Source organism: Cebus imitator, unplaced genomic scaffold, assembly GCF_001604975.1.
Source record: "Cebus imitator isolate Cc_AM_T3 unplaced genomic scaffold, Cebus_imitator-1.0 Scaffold26, whole genome shotgun sequence".
NCBI lineage: Eukaryota > Metazoa > Chordata > Mammalia > Primates > Cebidae > Cebus > Cebus imitator.
This window is the reverse complement of record NW_016107341.1, coordinates 3,008,158-3,027,341: the sequence shown is the minus strand read 5'-3', so window position 1 is coordinate 3,027,341 and position 19,184 is coordinate 3,008,158. Positions and strand designations below refer to the sequence as shown.

The 19,184-nt window shown below is 34.1% G+C and overlaps 1 protein-coding gene across 2 annotated transcripts in view; it reads right to left on the bottom strand.

Annotated features, from left to right (window-relative positions):
* Nucleotides 1–19,184, bottom strand: part of SEMA3A (semaphorin 3A) — a 381,041-nt gene that overhangs the window by 150,436 nt on the left and 211,421 nt on the right. For both annotated transcript variants that reach the window (XM_037736534.1, XM_037736535.1), the window contains 2 exons: nt 9,108–9,265; nt 3,930–3,992 (listed from right to left, as the gene is read on the bottom strand). In XM_037736534.1, the coding sequence (XP_037592462.1) occupies nt 3,930–3,992; nt 9,108–9,265 (221 nt within the window). The remainder of the gene's footprint in view (nt 1–3,929; nt 3,993–9,107; nt 9,266–19,184) is intronic.

Sequence of the window (19,184 nt, the reverse complement as noted above, 5' to 3'; positions counted from 1 at the left end):
AACATAGAGAAACCCCTTCTCTACTAAAAATACAAAAATTATCTGGGTGTGGTGGCAGGTGCCTATAATCCCAGCTACTCTGGGGGCTGATGCAGGAGAATCACTTGAACCTGGGAGGCAAAGGTTGCAGTGAGTCAAGATCGCACCACTGCGCTCCAGCCTGGGTGACAGAGCAAGACTCCATCTCAAAAATAAAAAAGAAAGTATTCTTCTAACATGATTAAGTGATTAAGTTATCCTCCACAGGGCATTGTAGATCATGAGTTTATTGCAACTGCTGAACTAACTGCATCTGGGCTAACGCCAGAATTTCTTAGTTGTTTGTATTAATAACAGAGAGAGAGGGAGATAGAGGAGAAAGTTCCATAAAAGACATGGGAAATGCTTTGAGGTGAATAATTTTGGAAATCACAAACACAAAATAAATCTATCTCAGCCATTGAATGAGTTGATCCAATTATGAAATCAAAAATGCCTGATTGGGTGATTCAGTTGTGAAATCAAATAAATCTTCCGTTATTATAATATGCAGATAATTTGTAAGATAACTAGACAAGTATGGTTATTATCTTCAATTTTCAGATCAAATCAAATTCAGAACAACAAAACACTGCAGTAGTCATGACCATTAACGAGCATTAACAATGTTTTCACTTAGAAATTGTCCATACCACTCTATTATATATACTAATAACAGTAATAATGACCAACATTATATTTATATTGCTAGTTATTAATATCACAGTTATATAATATTTTGCATGGATTTCTTTGAGCCTTACAAGAGTTCTGTGAGTTAGTTATCTTTTTTTTTTTTAAACAGAGTCTTGCTTTGTCACCCAAGCTGGAATGCAGTGGCATGATCACTGCTGAATGAAACCTCCACCTCCCAGGTTCAAGTGATTCTCCGGCCTCAATCTCCCTGCTAGCTGGGACCACAGGCACATGCAGCCATGCTTGGCTAATTTTTGTAATTTTAGTAAAGATGGGGTTTCACCATGTTGGCTGGTCTCAGCCTTCTTTATTTTGGGGTTTTTTTTTTGAGACAGAGTCTCACTCTTTCACTAGGCTGGAGTGCAGTGGCAAGATCTCAGATCACTGTAACCTCCATGTCCTGGGTTCAAGTGATTCTCCTGCCTCAGCCTCCTGAGTGGTTGGGATTACAGGCACACATTACCATGCCCAGCTAATTTTTTAATGTTTTCAGTAGAAACCGGGTTTCACCATGTTGGCCAGGATGGTCTCAATCTCTTGACCTCGTGACCCAACCACCTCGGCCTCCCAAAGTGCTGGGATTACTGGCATGAACCATCTCTCCTGGCTTAATATAGAACTTCTGACCTCAAGTGATCTATTCACCTCAGCCTCCCAAAGTGTTGGGATTACAGGCGTGGGCTACCATGCCCAACTGAGTTGGTTATCATTGTATTTACACTGTTGATGACCTCATTGTGCTTTCTATTTATGCTTTTCCAAAAGTTCAAATTATGCATCAGTTATGGATAGTATAAAATTTGATAGAAGAACACACTTTTTTTGGTCCACTATTACATAACCAGAAAAACCTTTGCTGTACTACGAAGGTGTAAAGTGACTTTAAATTGACAGACTCTCTACTCCCCTAACTCTAGTCAGTCTCCTCTGAACTCTCTTCACAAGAAGGCCCCGACTTTCCGATTTCCATGTTCATTTCTGCTTGGTCCAGTTTTCACAAGAATCCTATTGGGTCAGTTCACAGAAATTCTCCCACCCTTGATATGTGTGATCAAATTCCTACCCCACTGCCCTACTTCATTGTCAATATCTTATCACCCTCACCTGCCGTTAGTAATAATCCTGTCAAATCAATTTACCCAGAATTCTCATTACTCTGATGATCCATCTTGGACATTTTCCACCCACTGACTACCACTCTGCTTCTTAGCTATAAGTTTCCACTTATCCTTGTATTCAGGATATCCTGTATTAAGCTCAATCACTTACCCCATTACAAAACTTCATTGTAGCAATACCCATGAATAAAGTCTGCTTTACCATCTTTAATACGTATCATGAATATTTTAACATAATAACTATATATTTAATATATAATTTTCAAGGATGAATTTCCTGTGTTTGCTATTATATAGGTATTAAGGACAGGGAATATCTGTGCTTTGTGATCCTTTATCTAATTTCCTTTACCTATACACAACACTGCAGCTAGATTGGGTCAGACTTTTCCAAGGAACTCAGATTCCAACTCAAAATCCTTCTAAACATATACATTATTGCAGGCAGCTGTAACAAATCAATCAAGTTGTCCCTTGAAAATATCTATGTATCTATACACATATCTACAGTTTGATTTATGTCTTTAGGCAACACACAGAGTAAATGTATTCTAAATCCTAATACTTTTAAATACAGAAAAAAAAAAACTTTTAAACATATTGCTTTCTGTTTTAGACATCCCCAAATATCAATTAAACATAAAATTGGCTGGGCACGGTGGCTTAGGCCTGTAATCCCAGCACTTTGGGAGGCCGTGGTGGGCAGATCATGAGGTCAGGAGTTCAAGGCCAGACTGCCCAACATGGGGAAACCCCATATCCACTAAAAAATACAAAAATTAGCTGGGCATGCCTGTAATCCCAGCTACTTAGGAGGCTGAGGTAGCAGAATTGCTTGAACCAGGACCCGGGAGGCGGAGGTTGCAGTGAGCTGAGATCAAGCCACTGTACTCCAGCCTGGGCTACAGAGAAAGACTCCATCTCAAAACAAACAAACAAAAAAACCCATAAAATTATATATTTTTAAAATTTGGTAATTCAGTAGAATTAATTATTTAAATGATTATAACTACTTTTCATGATCTGTGCAAATACTTGGCTATTCCTCAAACCAGTCACCCACTTAATATTCCTGACAGTTTACCTTACAAAAAATGGCCTCTATCTTTTTACAATGGTAAAACCACTGTAGGCATTGCTTACTATTCATCTTTTACTCCAGAGTGCCTAGGAAAATTCCTATTACATGGTCCTTTTTCAATCCATATTTATTTAAAGGATGATTACATGGAAGGAAGGGAAGGAGGGAGAAAGACGGTATGAAAGGAAAGAAGAAGATGAAAAATGGAAAGAGATAAAAGAAAAATGGGAAGAAGAAAAGATAGATAATTTAATCATGACTCAGAAATGGAAACACTTCATATCATTTCAAGATTTCAAGAGGAATTAACATGAAAATCAACCTATAGAAAGAAGTTGACTTATTGAATGTAAGTATGTATGCTACAAGATTACATTTTGTTAGTTTTTGCATATATAAATAACCAAATAGATCATATTTTTGCTTTATTAAGAAATACCATTATTTTTATACACATTCTATACATAAATCTGCCAGTGTTTCCAAAACTGAATACTATAATTTTATTTCTAAAGAATGATTAAGTTTAAAAGTAAAATGTGGTATTTCATAGAACACTGAACAAAAATAGATGACAGAGTAACAAATTACTTATGTAATTACTACACGTGGAACATCCCTAATTCAAAATCCTGAAATCTGCAATCCCCCAAAATTTTAAATGTTTTGAGCACCCACGTGACCCACAAGTGGAAAATTCCACACCTGACGTCATGTGATGGGTCATAGTCAAAATTCAGAAACAGCACAGTTTTTTCGGTATCTCCAAGGGAAAAATAAATTTACCTTTAGGCTATGGGTGAGTATATGATGTATATGATATATAAATAAATTTTGCTTTTAGACTTTCGTTCCATCCTAAAAATATCTTTATATATATATATATATATATATATATATATATATATATATATTCTATCTAACCCCTTCCCAACAAAAAAATCAGAAATTTGAAATTCTTTGGTCCCAAGCATTTTGAATGAAGGATACTCAACCTGTAGTAGGTTAATGCTTACCAGGATGTCTTTTCCAGCCCACTTGCATTCATCTCTTCTGGTGTAAGACACTGGCCAGACAATCTAAGGACAGAGAATAAACATTGTTTTATGCCAGGTAAGTTTTCTAAGAGACCCAATACCATATAGTCTTCAGATGACATTAGGGAAACTGAAATAAAGAAAGTTCCATAAAGAGTGTTTCAGGAACCTTTCACTTTAGACCATCAGTGGTATCAGTTAATTGATGTGGACATGAGTCATTGATTCTGCATCTGCCCAATAGCCTTTGCTGTACATAAAAGTTGAGCAAGACAGAAACTGACATAGACGATAGATCTAAGCAGTGTAAGGTGGTAAGAACTGGAACACAGATTGGGAGATGATGATCATCTTGAGAGGATGTGAGAATTTAGTGAAGAGAAGCAGAAACTGGCAGAGAATATGGCTCAGATTCTCCTAAATTAGTCTTTATCATGAAATAGTGATTTTGCAATTTTAACATTTGGGTGCTTTGGATACATTTCCCTGAAACAAATCTCAGCATGACATGTTACAACAAGTAACTGAAAGGATTAAAAAAAAAAAACTTAGAATAGAAACTTCTCTTTTTTCTCCTCTCTACTTTTTTTTTTTTTTTTTGGAAAGGGAAAACATTTAAAAGTAACATGGTATATGTTAGAAAAATAAAGGTAGATAGAAGAAGCAAATAGTTCTAAAAGAAAATTACCCTCTCTAATGTAGGCTAAAAGATTAGTTGAGAAACAATTATTTGTGTTTTTATCCTATATTTAATCTTCATCCTTCCAAAAAGTCCCATATTGTGTGAATACAGTGACAGTAGCAGATGAGCCATGATGTTAGTGGTGGCTTGGAGGACAGTAGATTCATACCCCTGACAATATTATTCCACATGCTCTCATTTGATTTTAATATAAAATCCACTGAGCAACTCCAATGACTCCTATCTGTATAGAGGCAGAACTATTTATTTTTTATTCATTTTTCCTTTCTAATAATATTACTCAGAGTTAATTTCAGTGGAAAAAAGTGATATATAAAAAAACAGAAATGATGGCACTTAATCATTCATGTCTGCTGGAAAGCTTTTAGTCTAAAATGACTGATTATCATTCATTTGGGAACCTCTAGATAATTCAATATAAATGATCATCAACTTGGGCAAAGGCTGTGATACTCAATCTGGAGAATTACAAAGCAAAACAAAACACATTTACAAGCAAGGATTTGGCACATATTGAAGTAATGTATTATGATGACTTGATAAATGCATTTCAGGTCCGTGTCAACACTGTATACCCCAAAAACTATTGGATAGCATTTTTTTTTTTTTGAGACAGAGTCTCGCTCTTGTCATCCAGGCTGGACTGTCATCTCAACTCACTGGATAGACATTCATTTTTAATATTAAGTTCCAAATTTGAGTATTCTATTTCATGTGCTCTCCTTTTCACATTTGTCTGCTTATGTAAATTAAAATTATAATTGACTTGTTCCATGGGCTTTCACAAAGTAGTCATGTAAAAAACATTCACGATCAGTAAATGTATTGTAATTATAATTCACTTATAATTCACTTTATTACTCTGACTACTGAATTTCTAGAGTGATTGCTCGACAATTCTAGCAGTTGAGTTTTCACATTGGATATGGAAAGGCAAGGGGATCTATTTTTATTTAAAGTTTATAATGTAAGAGGGTAAAATGTAACTTTTCTCTAGGTCATAACAGTCAATATATAACAGTTAAGATTTATTGACGTTCATATTCAGCTTTCCAGCTAAATTGTGCTGAAATAACTGTTAAAACATATATATGTTTAAAAATACAAGTTACAATATATAAACGTATATATCTTTAAAAACGCAGGTTGTTTTCTCATAGTTTCCTAGCTTTTCTTGCATAATTTTTGAGGCAGTATGGACCTCATTTGATGATTCGCTATGATTCTTTTATCTAACTAAAATATTTATAAACAATAATTTGTATAATATTCATGCTAAAAATTCTTAGACTTAAAAGGGTCTTTTAACTTTCCATAGTTCCAGGGTAAATAATAATAATAGCAATTAAAAAGTTTAGAAATCTGACATAAGTAAAATTAATTTTGATGTAGAAATGTTATTGTGGAGAGCAATTTAATGAGGATAAGCATAAGCCAGTAGAACAAAAATAAATATACGTTTAATATTCTTTTACATATCCACTTCCATAAAGAATGATTACTAACATTTTGGTTGGATTTGTTTTGCTGTTGATTATTGGAATTCTCTTTTTCTTCTTTGCTCAAAAATTTCTCAGTTAACTATCTAAATTTCTTATTCACATTTTCAAAGTGCTTCATAATCTATTTTGTACTTTTTCTTCCTTATGCCTCTACACTTCTACTCATGGCAGGCCCACTTACACATGTTATGTAATAAGGATTTAGGCTTTAAAGAGAATGTATACCCTTTTATCAAAGCCAAGAATCTTTCCACGGTTTTTTGAAACCTGAAAATGTATTTTTGCCTCTAAGAGGGATTTGCCTAGTATTTACCCATAAGATTACTATTTTATCTTTACTGTTACTTGTAAGGTCATCACCAATTATTTATAATATACCATAAAGCTCCTGTAGGTTCATCACAATAACAGATGCTTAGAGGAAAGCTATTCGAACATTACATATACACAGGTTAAAAGGAATATTAAAACATCCCAAATATAGATAAACAGATGTTTTATTTATTTATTTATTTTTGAGGCAGGGTCTCACTCTATTGGCCAAGCTGCTGTACAATGGTATGATCACGGCTCACCGCAGCCTTGACCTCCAGAGAAATGATTCTCCTGCCTCAGCCTCTAGGCTAGCTGGGACTACAGGCATGTGCCACCATGCCCAATTAATTTGTGTATTTTTATTTTTATTTTTATTTTTATTTTTAGTAGAGACAAGGTTTCACTATGTTGTCCAAGCTGGTCTCGAACTCCTAGGCTCCAGTAATCTGCAGGCCTTGGCCTCCCAACGTGCTGGGATTACAGGTGTGAGTCACCATACCTGGCTGGTATCAATTCCAAAGTAAATTGTGTTCATTTGTATAAACAATGTGATAGAATTAAAATTAAATAATCTGTTTGTAATAGGATGTCTTAAAATTAGAAATATACCTTCTATTATTAGTAGAATGATTTCAAACTCAAAGGCAAGAGCTATCACAAGAAGACCATGATTTTGGACAAATCATTTATCTTTTAATTCATTACTTCAAGATAGTTTATTATAAGCGTATTTGGTGAAAGATACTGTGATATATTCTGAGTATACAAATGGCTGTGGGATTTTTCTCAGCTACAAAATGGTAGATTTTTATTTTATAATTTGAGTCTTTTCAGTTTTAGAAATAATTGAATAGTTTAACCATATTCAGAACATATAGTCACAGACAAATGTTAAATAAGTTAAATATATCATCTTAGGTAATCTATGCTCATATTATCTATCTATAGATATACACATATGTGAATATCACAAAGTTATAAATTGTTCTAAATACCTATGATTTTGACTGATAAAATCTAAAATCAATATACCAAATTTTTCTTAGTCAACTTAGGTTTTTGGGGTTTTCTTTGATATGGAGGTTCACTCTTGGCTCCCAGGCTGAAGTGCAATGGCATGATCTCTGCTCACTGCAACCTCCGCCGCCTGAGTTCAAGCCATTCTCCTGCCTCACCTCCCAAGTAGCTGGGATTAAAAGTGCCCATCACCACACCTAGCTAACTTTTGCATTTTTAGAAGAGACAGGTTTTCACCATGTTGGCCAGACTGGTCTCAAACTCCTGACCTCAGGTGATCCATCACCCTGGCCTCCTGAAGTAGTGGGATTACAGGTGTGAGCCATCGCACCTCACCTGTTCTGCTCTCATTTTATAAAGAATGGCTTTCTTTTGGTAAAACAACAACAAAAATCTGCTTATTTTATGATGTTTTCAAAAGACTAAGATAAATATTTTTATCATTTCAGAAAAACAAATGAATAACCAGATTTTTTAGACAATAGATAACAGACATTTATTCCTATCATCTGAGGAGGCTTAGAAATCAATTGAATTGAAAAATCAGAAACAGAAATACCCAAAGTGATTTTTAAAGTTAGCATATGAGAATTCTTAAATACATTATAAGGGTATTACCATTTTATATGACTCTATATATAATGAATCAAATTTCTTTATGCCGTGGTCTGATTTTTAGTGTTTAGGTAATGGAAGAAAAGAAAATGTCTTAGGTTTATGCTATACTCTATTAAAAAATATGAAACAGCTTTGAAATTTAACCTGTATTCCCAAAAGCTACATTCTCCAACCAGAACAAAAGCTTTAAAAAATTCTGTCACATCTGGGCCGGGTATGGTGGCTCATGCATATAATCCCAGCACTTTGGGAGGCAGAGGCGAGCAGATCACCTGAGGTCAGAAGTTTGATCTCAGCTTACTAATGAAATAAGCCAGAAATACTATAAAGAATAAAGATAAAACGTATATCCTGTTGATGCCTGCATGACAACATTTTAAAAAATCTGACACTTTGATCTTCTAGATGAAGGTTTGGCAAACCTTTTGTTTAAAAGTCCAGATAGTAAACCGTTTTTCTAGGCCAGATGATATTTTGTAACTACTGAATTCTGCTGGTGTAGCACAAAACCAGATATAAACAATATGTAAATGAATAAGAGTGCCAGTGTTCCAATAAAACTTTATTTACCAACACTGGTAGCATGCCAAATTTGGCATGCTGGTAATGGATTGATGAATGCTTCATTTTCTGGAAATATATATAGAGACACAAATTTATACCTAAACACATATACATAGTACATGAAGTCAATTATGATGTATTGCTATGACGGTTCAAGTATTTACTTTTATGTAGGAAAAATAACATAGACATTAAAGGATAAGGTGAGGTTCATATTTCTTATAATGATTACTACAAATACTGCGGTTTCTGCCTTGATAATTTTTCAATTTGTTGCATCAGTTGATTCATTATTGTCATTTTCATTTGGATCAGAAAAGACTAAATATTAATTAAAACAATTTTCTGCCAGTTATCATACTTTTAAATAGCTAGAGAATTATATATAACTTGAAAGGCTTCAACATAACTATAGTGCATATATTAGAATACTGATACCTTTTGAAAATCCTTGATATTAACCAGGTTGAATGAAAATATGTGATCCTTTGCTCCAACATACAGTCTACTCCGTTCCTCATCCAAAAGGAAGGTATGATAACTGGAGCTGTTGGCCAAGCCATTGAAAGTGACCACATTGTTGGATTCCAACATTTCTGCAAGGTAACAAAGCAAAACATTGGATATTAATGTGAGGCACTATATGAGCACAGACTATTGATACATGGTAACCTGACTCTGTTGACTGCTGTAGTTATCAATCAGTGCTTATTCCTCAGGGTACTAAGAAACATACTGGAACGAAAATGTGTGCGTTTTATCAAAACAGGAATTACATTCCTATTTGCTGGTATCATACTTAAGATGGTACAGTCCTAAAGAAGAAAGGAAGAGAAATAGAGAATAACTTGTCTATACAAACTGATATGGCAGAATTTATTTGCATGTAGTAATGGATTAGAATGATCAATATTGTATACAAATGTATTTAATTTTACAAAAACTTTTAAAAAGTGGTTTCATTTGCTCCAAGCCATTAGATAGAATGACAAACACAGAAGCTAACAGGATGGGAATGTGGAGGAAACAACCAGTTCAACCTGTTAGGTTCCTTGAGGCCTTTTTAATTGAAATATTTTAATATTTCTTTTGGATCATTAAATCATTCACTGCACCACCTAAATTCTTTCAAGCATTTTGGAGCTGATGTATAGAGAGAAACTGAGCTGAAGCTTTTATGAAAACATGAATTAAATTTACCATCTGACTTCAATTTTCCATTTGTTTTTGCTCTCCAATTTGCATCTGCTGTGAATAGGCAAATACTAAACATTATACCTATAGTGACAGGAACATTTTCATATTAAAAGTAACATTAAAGTCCACTACTGCGTTAGGAAGGTAATTGTTGGCTTTTTAAAAATATGTTTTAAAAATATGTTTTGCTCAAAATTATATATGTGTGTGTGTGTGTGTGTGTGTGTGTGTGTCACACAGACTCCACCCCCACGGGATAGAGTTGTTGAGGATTCTCCAAAACTGTATGTCCTGAATCAGTGCTTTAGATTTTTCAAGTATACATTTAGTAGAAAACTTTCATCAGCATCCACACTATGTAGAATGCCATGTGCTTTCGACAGGAGAAAGCGGCAATGTAGACCTGAAGTCCTCTGTTGCAGCTGTTAACTTCAGGAAACACATATTAGCCATGTGATTGATTGCCTTGCTTTATCTATTTGTCCTACTGACCTCTTCATTTTATCATCAAAAAATATAATTTCAACAGAGGATAAAATTCAAACTCTTTAACGTAGCATTAAAAGTCAGGTCACTACCATTTAAGTTCAGACCCTCTCCCAGTACTTCTCATTGTCCTGTAATATTCGGGAAAGCATGTCCTGTGTTCATTCACTCCTTGGCCTTTGTTGCTATTTTTCCTGACTCCAACAGCTACAGAATAGATTCACGCTTAAAGCTAGTTCAAACACTACCTTCAAGAAATTCCCAGAGAGCTTCTCATTACATTTTGCTTGAATTACTCTTATAACCTGCATCCCATTGCCAATTATTCCACTCTTTCTATCAGAATGAACATTTCCTTAGGAAATATATAATTAGTAGCTCGTCTTAATTCATGTTTTTTTCATATTACCAAGTCAGTCAACAACATAAAGTGAAATTATCTTTTTATATATTTACCTATCCTATAGACAGAAGTTGTTAACAAATTGTTAAAAGATACTTTTCTCATTTCTTCATGAGAAATAGTATAATACTGGGCTGGTCTTACTCCCTACCCCACACCCCTCTCCAAACAAAAAAAAAGAAATAAGAAGAAGAAGGAGAGGAAGAAAGGAAGGGAAGGAGAGAGGGAGGGAGGGAGGGAGGGAGGGAGGAGGAAGAGAAATGGATCAAGGGAAAGAGTTATTTATGTGAATCACAGCTGAAATAAATGAGAGCTGTTAGTCTCCAGAGAGGAAAGACAGATAACCCACACATAATATCTGAATAGAAACGGCATTCATTTCACTGGCACCCAAAAGATTACAAATGATCAATGCTACGCTACACAGAATCAATAAAAGACTGAAATTTCAGGCACTCTGAGCTGCGTAAGAATGGAAACAGGGCGGCTGCCAGAGGCAGGGGCTCTATCACTGGATATGTTCAGGTCCTGACTGAATGGTCATTCAAGGATATCTGTTTATCAAATGGATGCCCTTCATCCTTCCTTCCAATTCTAAGATCTATAATTCTACCTCAATTTCAGAGAGGCCAAACTAAAAAAAAAAAAAAAAAAGAGTCACCCAGACTAAACCAAAAGAGTCACAGAGAGATGTTAAGCAATGAAAGGGTCATGTAGGATCCTACAAGAATGATTTTAATTGCAAAGAAACTACAAAAGGGAGTTCTATGCATCAATTGGAAGAAGTTGTAGGAAAATAAATACTATAGCTATAGATGTTGGAGTTATACAGTTGTAAGTAAGAACAAAGTCATCACCACATTACTTAATTATTAGGTGTGCAAACTAGGAGAAGTTCCTTAAACTCCCTGGGCCCAAGCTTTATAGAAGATGGGAATAATGTATCTTTTAAGAGTTACTGAGGTGAAATTAGATAATGCCTGTGAAAAGCCCAGAACAAGCAATTCCTAGTAAGCACTCAATTAAATATTTCCTGTTTGTATAAGTAGAGGTTAAATATTTGTAGGTTGATATTCTTGACCGGATGTAGCCAATTACAGTCCAGATGGCATACACTGAAAACAATGTATATATATTGAAAGTATATATACTTTCAAATATACTTTCAAGAGATGGAGTAGACTGAAAACTATATATATATATATGAATATATCCAATTTATATATTCTCAATTCTAAATAATAAAAGGAATGACTTTGTATATCACAGTTCCAAACAATGAAAATATTTCCCTAATTGAAAAATATGTTCCAGAGTGAATTTTGTAAATTAGTTTGGACAGAATTATTGGTTCCTATGTACAGAAAACTTAGGAAAGTTTTTGGTGGTTTATATATGAAATCATTATGGAAACAAACCACAGTTTTAAAATGTTACTTCTCAACAGTTTGATTTTTTAAAAAAGACAATACTTTCCTGGCATATGTGTTAGCAGTTGTTTTCCATTGCTTTCAAATGTGCTTAATTTTGTCTCATTATTCCTTTCACTCCAAATTCTTTGGATGTTATTCTCCAACACAGGCTTTTTATATTGCTTTATAACTGAGAGAAGAGTCTTAAAAATTCTAATATCAGTGAACAATTCAAATTCTGGATTGCTTAGGTTATATCACCACTTTCCAGGGTGAGATTAAATAGAAACTGGGTGAAATATCTGGGTTAAAATCAGACACATTTTTTTCCAAATCTAGTTCTCGGATTCTTCAGTATTCTGTTTTCCTCAGTTAAATGCATGACTTTGATTTTCCTAGATGTAGAGACATCTAGCTGCATCAGATATTAAATAACATTGAATCTATTCCTTCAGAATTTTAAGTCTTTCTTTTGTTTCAATTATGTATCTTACAATGACATAAACTCCTTTGGGAACTATAGTAAAATTCAGTAATGTGAGATGTATAGTATTCTTCCTTCTTACATCTTGCCTATGCTCATATTCAGTTAAACAACAATTGTTGTTTTTTAAAAACAAGCTAAGTTTCTATAAAATTAATTTGACTATGGTGAATCTGAGTAGGCCAAAGCTTTTAAAGGCATTAATTCTCTTTGAGTGTAATTGTTTTTCTCTGGTTGAGAAATTACTTCAACTTCTACATGCTGTGTCAAACTATAAGAGAAGTAAATTTGGATTGTAATTAAAGCTGCCATTTCAGAACTCTTTAATAATGTATGTATTCTTAAGTTTGAAAGGTGACTAAAGAAGCGTTCTGTTCATTCCAGATTCACCAAATGATTTACTGTATTTACAAGTTGCTTAATGACAAAATGGAAAACATACTAACTGTAAAACCAGACAGAGACATGCAGTTTGTGCTCAATAAGTCCTAACTATTGTCAACATTCTTACTATTACATAATATAAGACAATGTAGATGACAAGCTTTAGTGTATAGCTTGCCTGGCAGGAAAAATCAACTTACATAATTTCAAGTAGTAGTGCTGACGGTTATAAATAGATTGTACTCTTTTGTGATATAGTTTCACAAAGTAAAGGAGTCTCATGAAATTCAAGATCCTTATATATAAAGTCCATTTGACAGATTTATATTTAACAGTATGTTACAAAAGAACAAATTTTAATTGTTCTATAATATGCTACCAGTTAATCATGAGAGAAAAACCAAAATATTTTATAATGAGTCAATTCTAATTTTTATTTATCCATAAATTTTCATATTTGCCTTTTCCCCAGAGTAATCATAATCTCTACAGTATATTTACTTTTAAAAAGAAGTACGTAAAGGGAGAAATGGATAGCAATCACTATCAGTACAATATTTGGGAGATTAAAGGTTATTTTATAAACTAAGGTTCTTCTTATGCATGTGTTTTGTTCTTTAAAAAAAAAAAAAAAAAAAAAAAAACTACATTTACACCAAACTCATAAATGATGATTGGCAACACTTACAACAAAATCATAAATGATGATTCACCCCTACATAACAAAATTGTACGGTTCCTGTTGTGTTCTTATTGTCTTTAAGATGAACACAGATTTACAAAGATGGTTACATTACAATGACTGAGTTACATTCTCAAAAAGGCAACGAAATGAACATAGATTTCTAGTTGGCAAGAGTGCCCAGAACTAGACTTTTTATAGTGGGATGAAGAATTCCTGTATATTTGACCTTAAAATCCAGACAATATCCCCCTGTTCTTTATATTTCTGACTTCTTTTATATTTCTCTGTCTCTCTTATTCACTTCTAAGTTTTGTAACATGAAAGGTAATAGGACCTCACCAGTTGCTGGACTCAAATGAATTGCCTGTATTCATTGATGGCTTTAGGCTCATGTCCTTTTTTCCATGACTTGAACTTTGTCCTTTTCACAGAATAGTCAAAGATCCCATTGAAAGTAGTTAAAGGCTGGGTCTATATGATGCCAAAACATTTTGGCTAAATGATGACAACATCTAGATATTTGTAAATATTGGAAAGTTCAGTAAGGTCCAACAATTTTAGATCCCAGATTTTATTTTTAATTTCATCAACCAAAAAGGAACTAAAAGTTCACAACTTTAGTTGTGAGGCTGAACTAAAAGTTCACAACTTTTAATTTAGAGGCTGAACTAAAAGTTCACAACTTTTACTTGCACTATAAGAACAAAAAAAAACTAAAAAAACTATAAGAACAAAAAAGGACTATTTGCTATCATTGTCATTTTATTTAAAAAAAAACAAAAACAAAAAAAAACAAAGTGGGGGGAGCCATTTTATTTTATGAACCAAATGACCAAAATGAACAAAAACATAAACAATGAATAATCTTCAGACATAAACAAATTTACATAATTAAAACATTCCATTTATTTTCTTTATTTCACCAACGACTAGTTTTTAACACCTTACTACATGAAAGATTAGTACCTTTCCACAGGCTGATGTTTGGCAAGTACTGCTCTAAGGTAGCTGTGTGGAGGATGAATTCTACTCCTTCTATTTCTGGTCAGTGCATCTTGTTACTGCATAGATAGAGCCAATACCAATGGGCATCTATGTGCTTTTATTTATTTGGTGATGCTAGGTATATTTTCTCATTCTACAATGTTTGCTAAGTATTGTTTGAAGAAACTTATTAAAAATTATCTTCTAACTTCTATAGCAGTAAACACTTAAAATATGCATCAAGTTTACACATCCTGATCTGAAACTGACTTTTACTTTGACTAGTCTCTCCAGCCTGTGCCAGAGGCCACAGCAGTCTACGAAACACAGCTTTTCCTAGGACATGTTTCCAAGCTCTTCTTCCAGCTTGTCTCTTTGTATTTGTTGATGTTATGTGCTCTAATGTCTCTATCTATTGAATTTATGCCAGGATTCTCCTCTGCCAGATGCTTATTTTTATTTAATATGAATAATTATTTTTACTTATATAGGCTTTATTTTTTTAACCCCTATTTTAAGTTCAGGCTACATGTGCAGGATGTGCAGGTTTGTTATATAGGTAAACATATGTCATGGGGGTTGGTTGTACAGATTATTTCATCACCCAGGTATTAAACCTGGTACCCATTAGTTATATTTCCTGCTTCTCCCCTTCCTTCCACCCTTCACCCTCCAATAAGCCCCAGTGTGTGATGTTCACCTCTATGAGTGCATGTGTTCTCATCATTTAGCTCCCATTGTAAGTGAGAACATGCACTATTTGGTTTTCTTTTCCTGAATTAGTTTGCTAAGGATAATGGCCTCCATCTCCATCCATGTTCCTGCAAAGGACATGGTCTCTTTTTCTATGGCTGCATAGTATTCCATGATGTATATGTACTGATCAAAGTACAAGATGCATATATCTGAGCTTTGGACAACTAGTAAAGGTTCATTCTCAGCCCAACCAGCTCCCATAGTTCTAGACCTCCCATAAGACACAAGTGTCCTAGACCATGTTATCAAGAAGAGATAGTATATTTTTCCTCAAATATGCTTATAAAGCTTCAAAGGCAGAACTATCTATTATATGAATTTATTTTTCATTTTGTATACTGTAAAAAGTATGTAATGTTCATAATCTAATTTTATGATTCAGATTTTTATCACTTAACAGTCATTCCTTACTAGGTCAACAAAAACACATTTAGTCCATATTATGTATAACAAACACATAGACCTTGGCTAAAAACTATGTGGAGTATAAAGAGTAATAAAAACCTTCATGGAAAAGTAGACAAATAGCCTCAGAGAAGCAAAACCAAAATCAATAACACCACCAACAAAAAGACGCTAATCATAGTTAAGGGAGTTAAAAGGAGTTCATTCCCACTTTTTCTCATGAAGAAATGGACTCAGATAGGCTTTCAGAAATATCTTAGGTCACAGAGATAGTATGATGTAGAGTTAAGATAACTGTTTCCATCTGACATCAAAGGTCTGGGTCTTTCTGCTTTTCCCCATCATCAGTTCTAAGGAGGGTGTATTTTGAAAAATACTAAGAACTGGTTTTTGAAAAGTTACCTCTCACTCTCATATAATTTGCTTTAGCTAACAGCTCTTGAATATTTATATGATTTTATTTGCTCTATTACTTTCTACACAGTAATAACTTGGTGGGTAATCTTATCTACAACTGTGGCTTTCATCACTAGCAGTATTTTGACATGTCTCAAATATACATCTTCCAAGAGATATTTTCCTCCAAAGTCCAAACAAAGGCTTACTAGAAACCTCTATTTAGATATTGTACAAACATCTCAGAGTCTGATGACTTAAACCGAATTCACTCCTTTTTCTTCTTTCCATTACTGACTGACATCATCACCTTTCTATATGTTTTAAATTTGTTATAAGTATCAATCAACACAGACCCATGCAAGCCAGACCCTCTTCATCATTCAGTGATCTGATCCATCACTTCAGTTCTGCTTAACACAATAATTTGTCCTATATTTTCTTTTGCTTACATACTCACAGCCACTGTCCTAATTTAACTCCCCGTAATATCTTCCCTGGGTTATAGTAATCATTTTCTCACAGAACTTCCTTTCCTGGTTTACACCAAAAAAACATGTTATATACTGCCTCCAGAGTAAACTTTCTATAAAACAAATGCACTTTCTACTGGTGAAAAGTGACAGAGTAAAACCCTGTGTACTCTATCTCCTTCCTTTGACTCTCATGAAAAGAAAAAAAAGATGAAAAGGAAAGTATAAGAGGAAATATACATATTAAATGAAGAAATAACATCAATGTGATATCAAGTTATTAAGGGAATATTTCAAATATAATAAAATTTGAAACATTTTTATATAAATGCTAAGATCTGGTATCTCTCCATATATTCCAAGTAGTATAGAATTAATAAGCAAAGGATTAAAAAATCATAGAAATTACATCCACCAATACATTTATTACAGAAACATGCTCTAGAAGTCTACAGGACTATAAGATTATTGGAACATGTTCATAAAGAGTGGTGGTACAGACTGAACACAGTGGCTCAACCCTGTAATCCCAGCACTTTTAGAGACCAATGTTGGAGGATCACTTGAGACCAGGAGTTCCAGACCAGCCTGTGCAACACAGCGAGATCCCATCTCTATTTAAAACAAAGCAAGCAAACAAAAATGTCCGTGCATGCTTGAGGCTAAAGAAGGAGGATTGCTTGAGCCCAGGAATTCACGTTTGCTGTGAGCTATGATTACAGTGTGAGATCCTGTCTCAAAAGAACAAAAAGGAGAGATATAGGTAAAGTATAAAGGCATGGCCATCATCATTATTATCATCATTTCAACTAACATGTGCAAGCCAAGTCAGGTACTGTCCTAATCTCTCTCTCTCTTAAACACACACACACACACACATACACACTACGCACACAAAATTTATTGTGTATGCATTATCCTTCTTCTAAAGGATATCACTGTAGGTAAAGTAGTGTGAGGGCAGAAGTGAAAGGTACGAATGCCAGACTATCCCACAGGGTGTTTCTGATGGGGCTTCATGAGAAACACACCAATCACACCAATCAAGATATGAAGAAAAAAAATGAAGCGAGGTATGTTCTCAGAAGAAAATATATTAAAGATCACGGAGTGCGTTTAAACTCAAAACAACAAAAATCCTAGGCTGTAAATTCCTCCAGCTCACTTCCTCATTGTCAGAAGGAGGAAACACATTCACTAACATATAAATGAAGAGCACAGGAAAGAAGAGGAGCTGGCACAAGAAACAGATGATTAATTCTGGTTGCAAAAGTTCTAAACTAAGTAATGATAAAGTCTAATATTTTGAAAGAGATGAATTAATATAATAATAGAAATGAAAGCTAGATAAGGAAATAAAACATAAAAATAGAGTTAAATGTACAGATTGAAAAGTCTCTTACAGAAGCAATAATTAATGGAACTTACTAAATAAAGAATACATTTGGAATATGGAGTCATTTATAAGAGAATAAATCAGGTGGGCCTCATACTGTTCAAAACATTATTTGCCCAAAACCATAGAAGAAATCTGCACGAATAACAAAGTGAAAACTTCTGTGACCCAGCAATTTGTCTTTTAAATGAGAGAGGCATCACCAGTCATTATCGAACAAGTGAAGTTTAAGGAAATAGGGCAGACATTCAAGAAACTATAACAATAACAACTTCTTCATAATGAAATTCATTCAAACAAGGCATGAATCAAAATCAAAAGAGAATAGATATAACATCACTTGCCTCCTTAAAACCAGGCTGGAGAATTTCATTATCTATGTGATTTGGACTCTTTATATTTTACACACTCATTTGTTCCTCATTCACCAATACAATGTGTATAAATGTATATGTATGTGTGTTTACCTCTATATACAGCTATATACAGATATGTATTTTATTTACATACACACACAAAAATATTTACAATTAGTCAATGACATGCTATCTATAGTCTCACAGATTAGAATGCTCTTTATCTCCCCAATGCTTTCCGTCTTCCACACTCACCTGCTTAGGTAAATTAATTCACCTTTTTTAAGACCCAAGTCAACCCTCTCTTGTGAATTCTTTGACCTTCTAAGGGACAGTGTATCATGCTTTCCTTTATGAAGCATAGTGCCTTGTACATATGTATGTTAATCCCTGCTTTATCTCTTTAGCTACCTTTCTAGAGTTAAAATATGCTGCCTTTGCTTACTTTTGTATATCTAGCCCTAAAACCTACTCCTGGCATATACCTAGTACTGACACGCAGAAGCAAGTGACTCAATATATGTGGCTGGCCACACATTATATTTTTAATGCAACAAAAATTTAGAAAGCGTAAATATAGGCCGGGTGCGGTGGCTCAAGCCTGTAATCCCAGCACTTTGGGAGGCCGAGGCGGGTGGATCACGAGGTCAAGAGATCGAGACCATCCTGGTCAACATGGTGAAACCCCGTCTCTACTA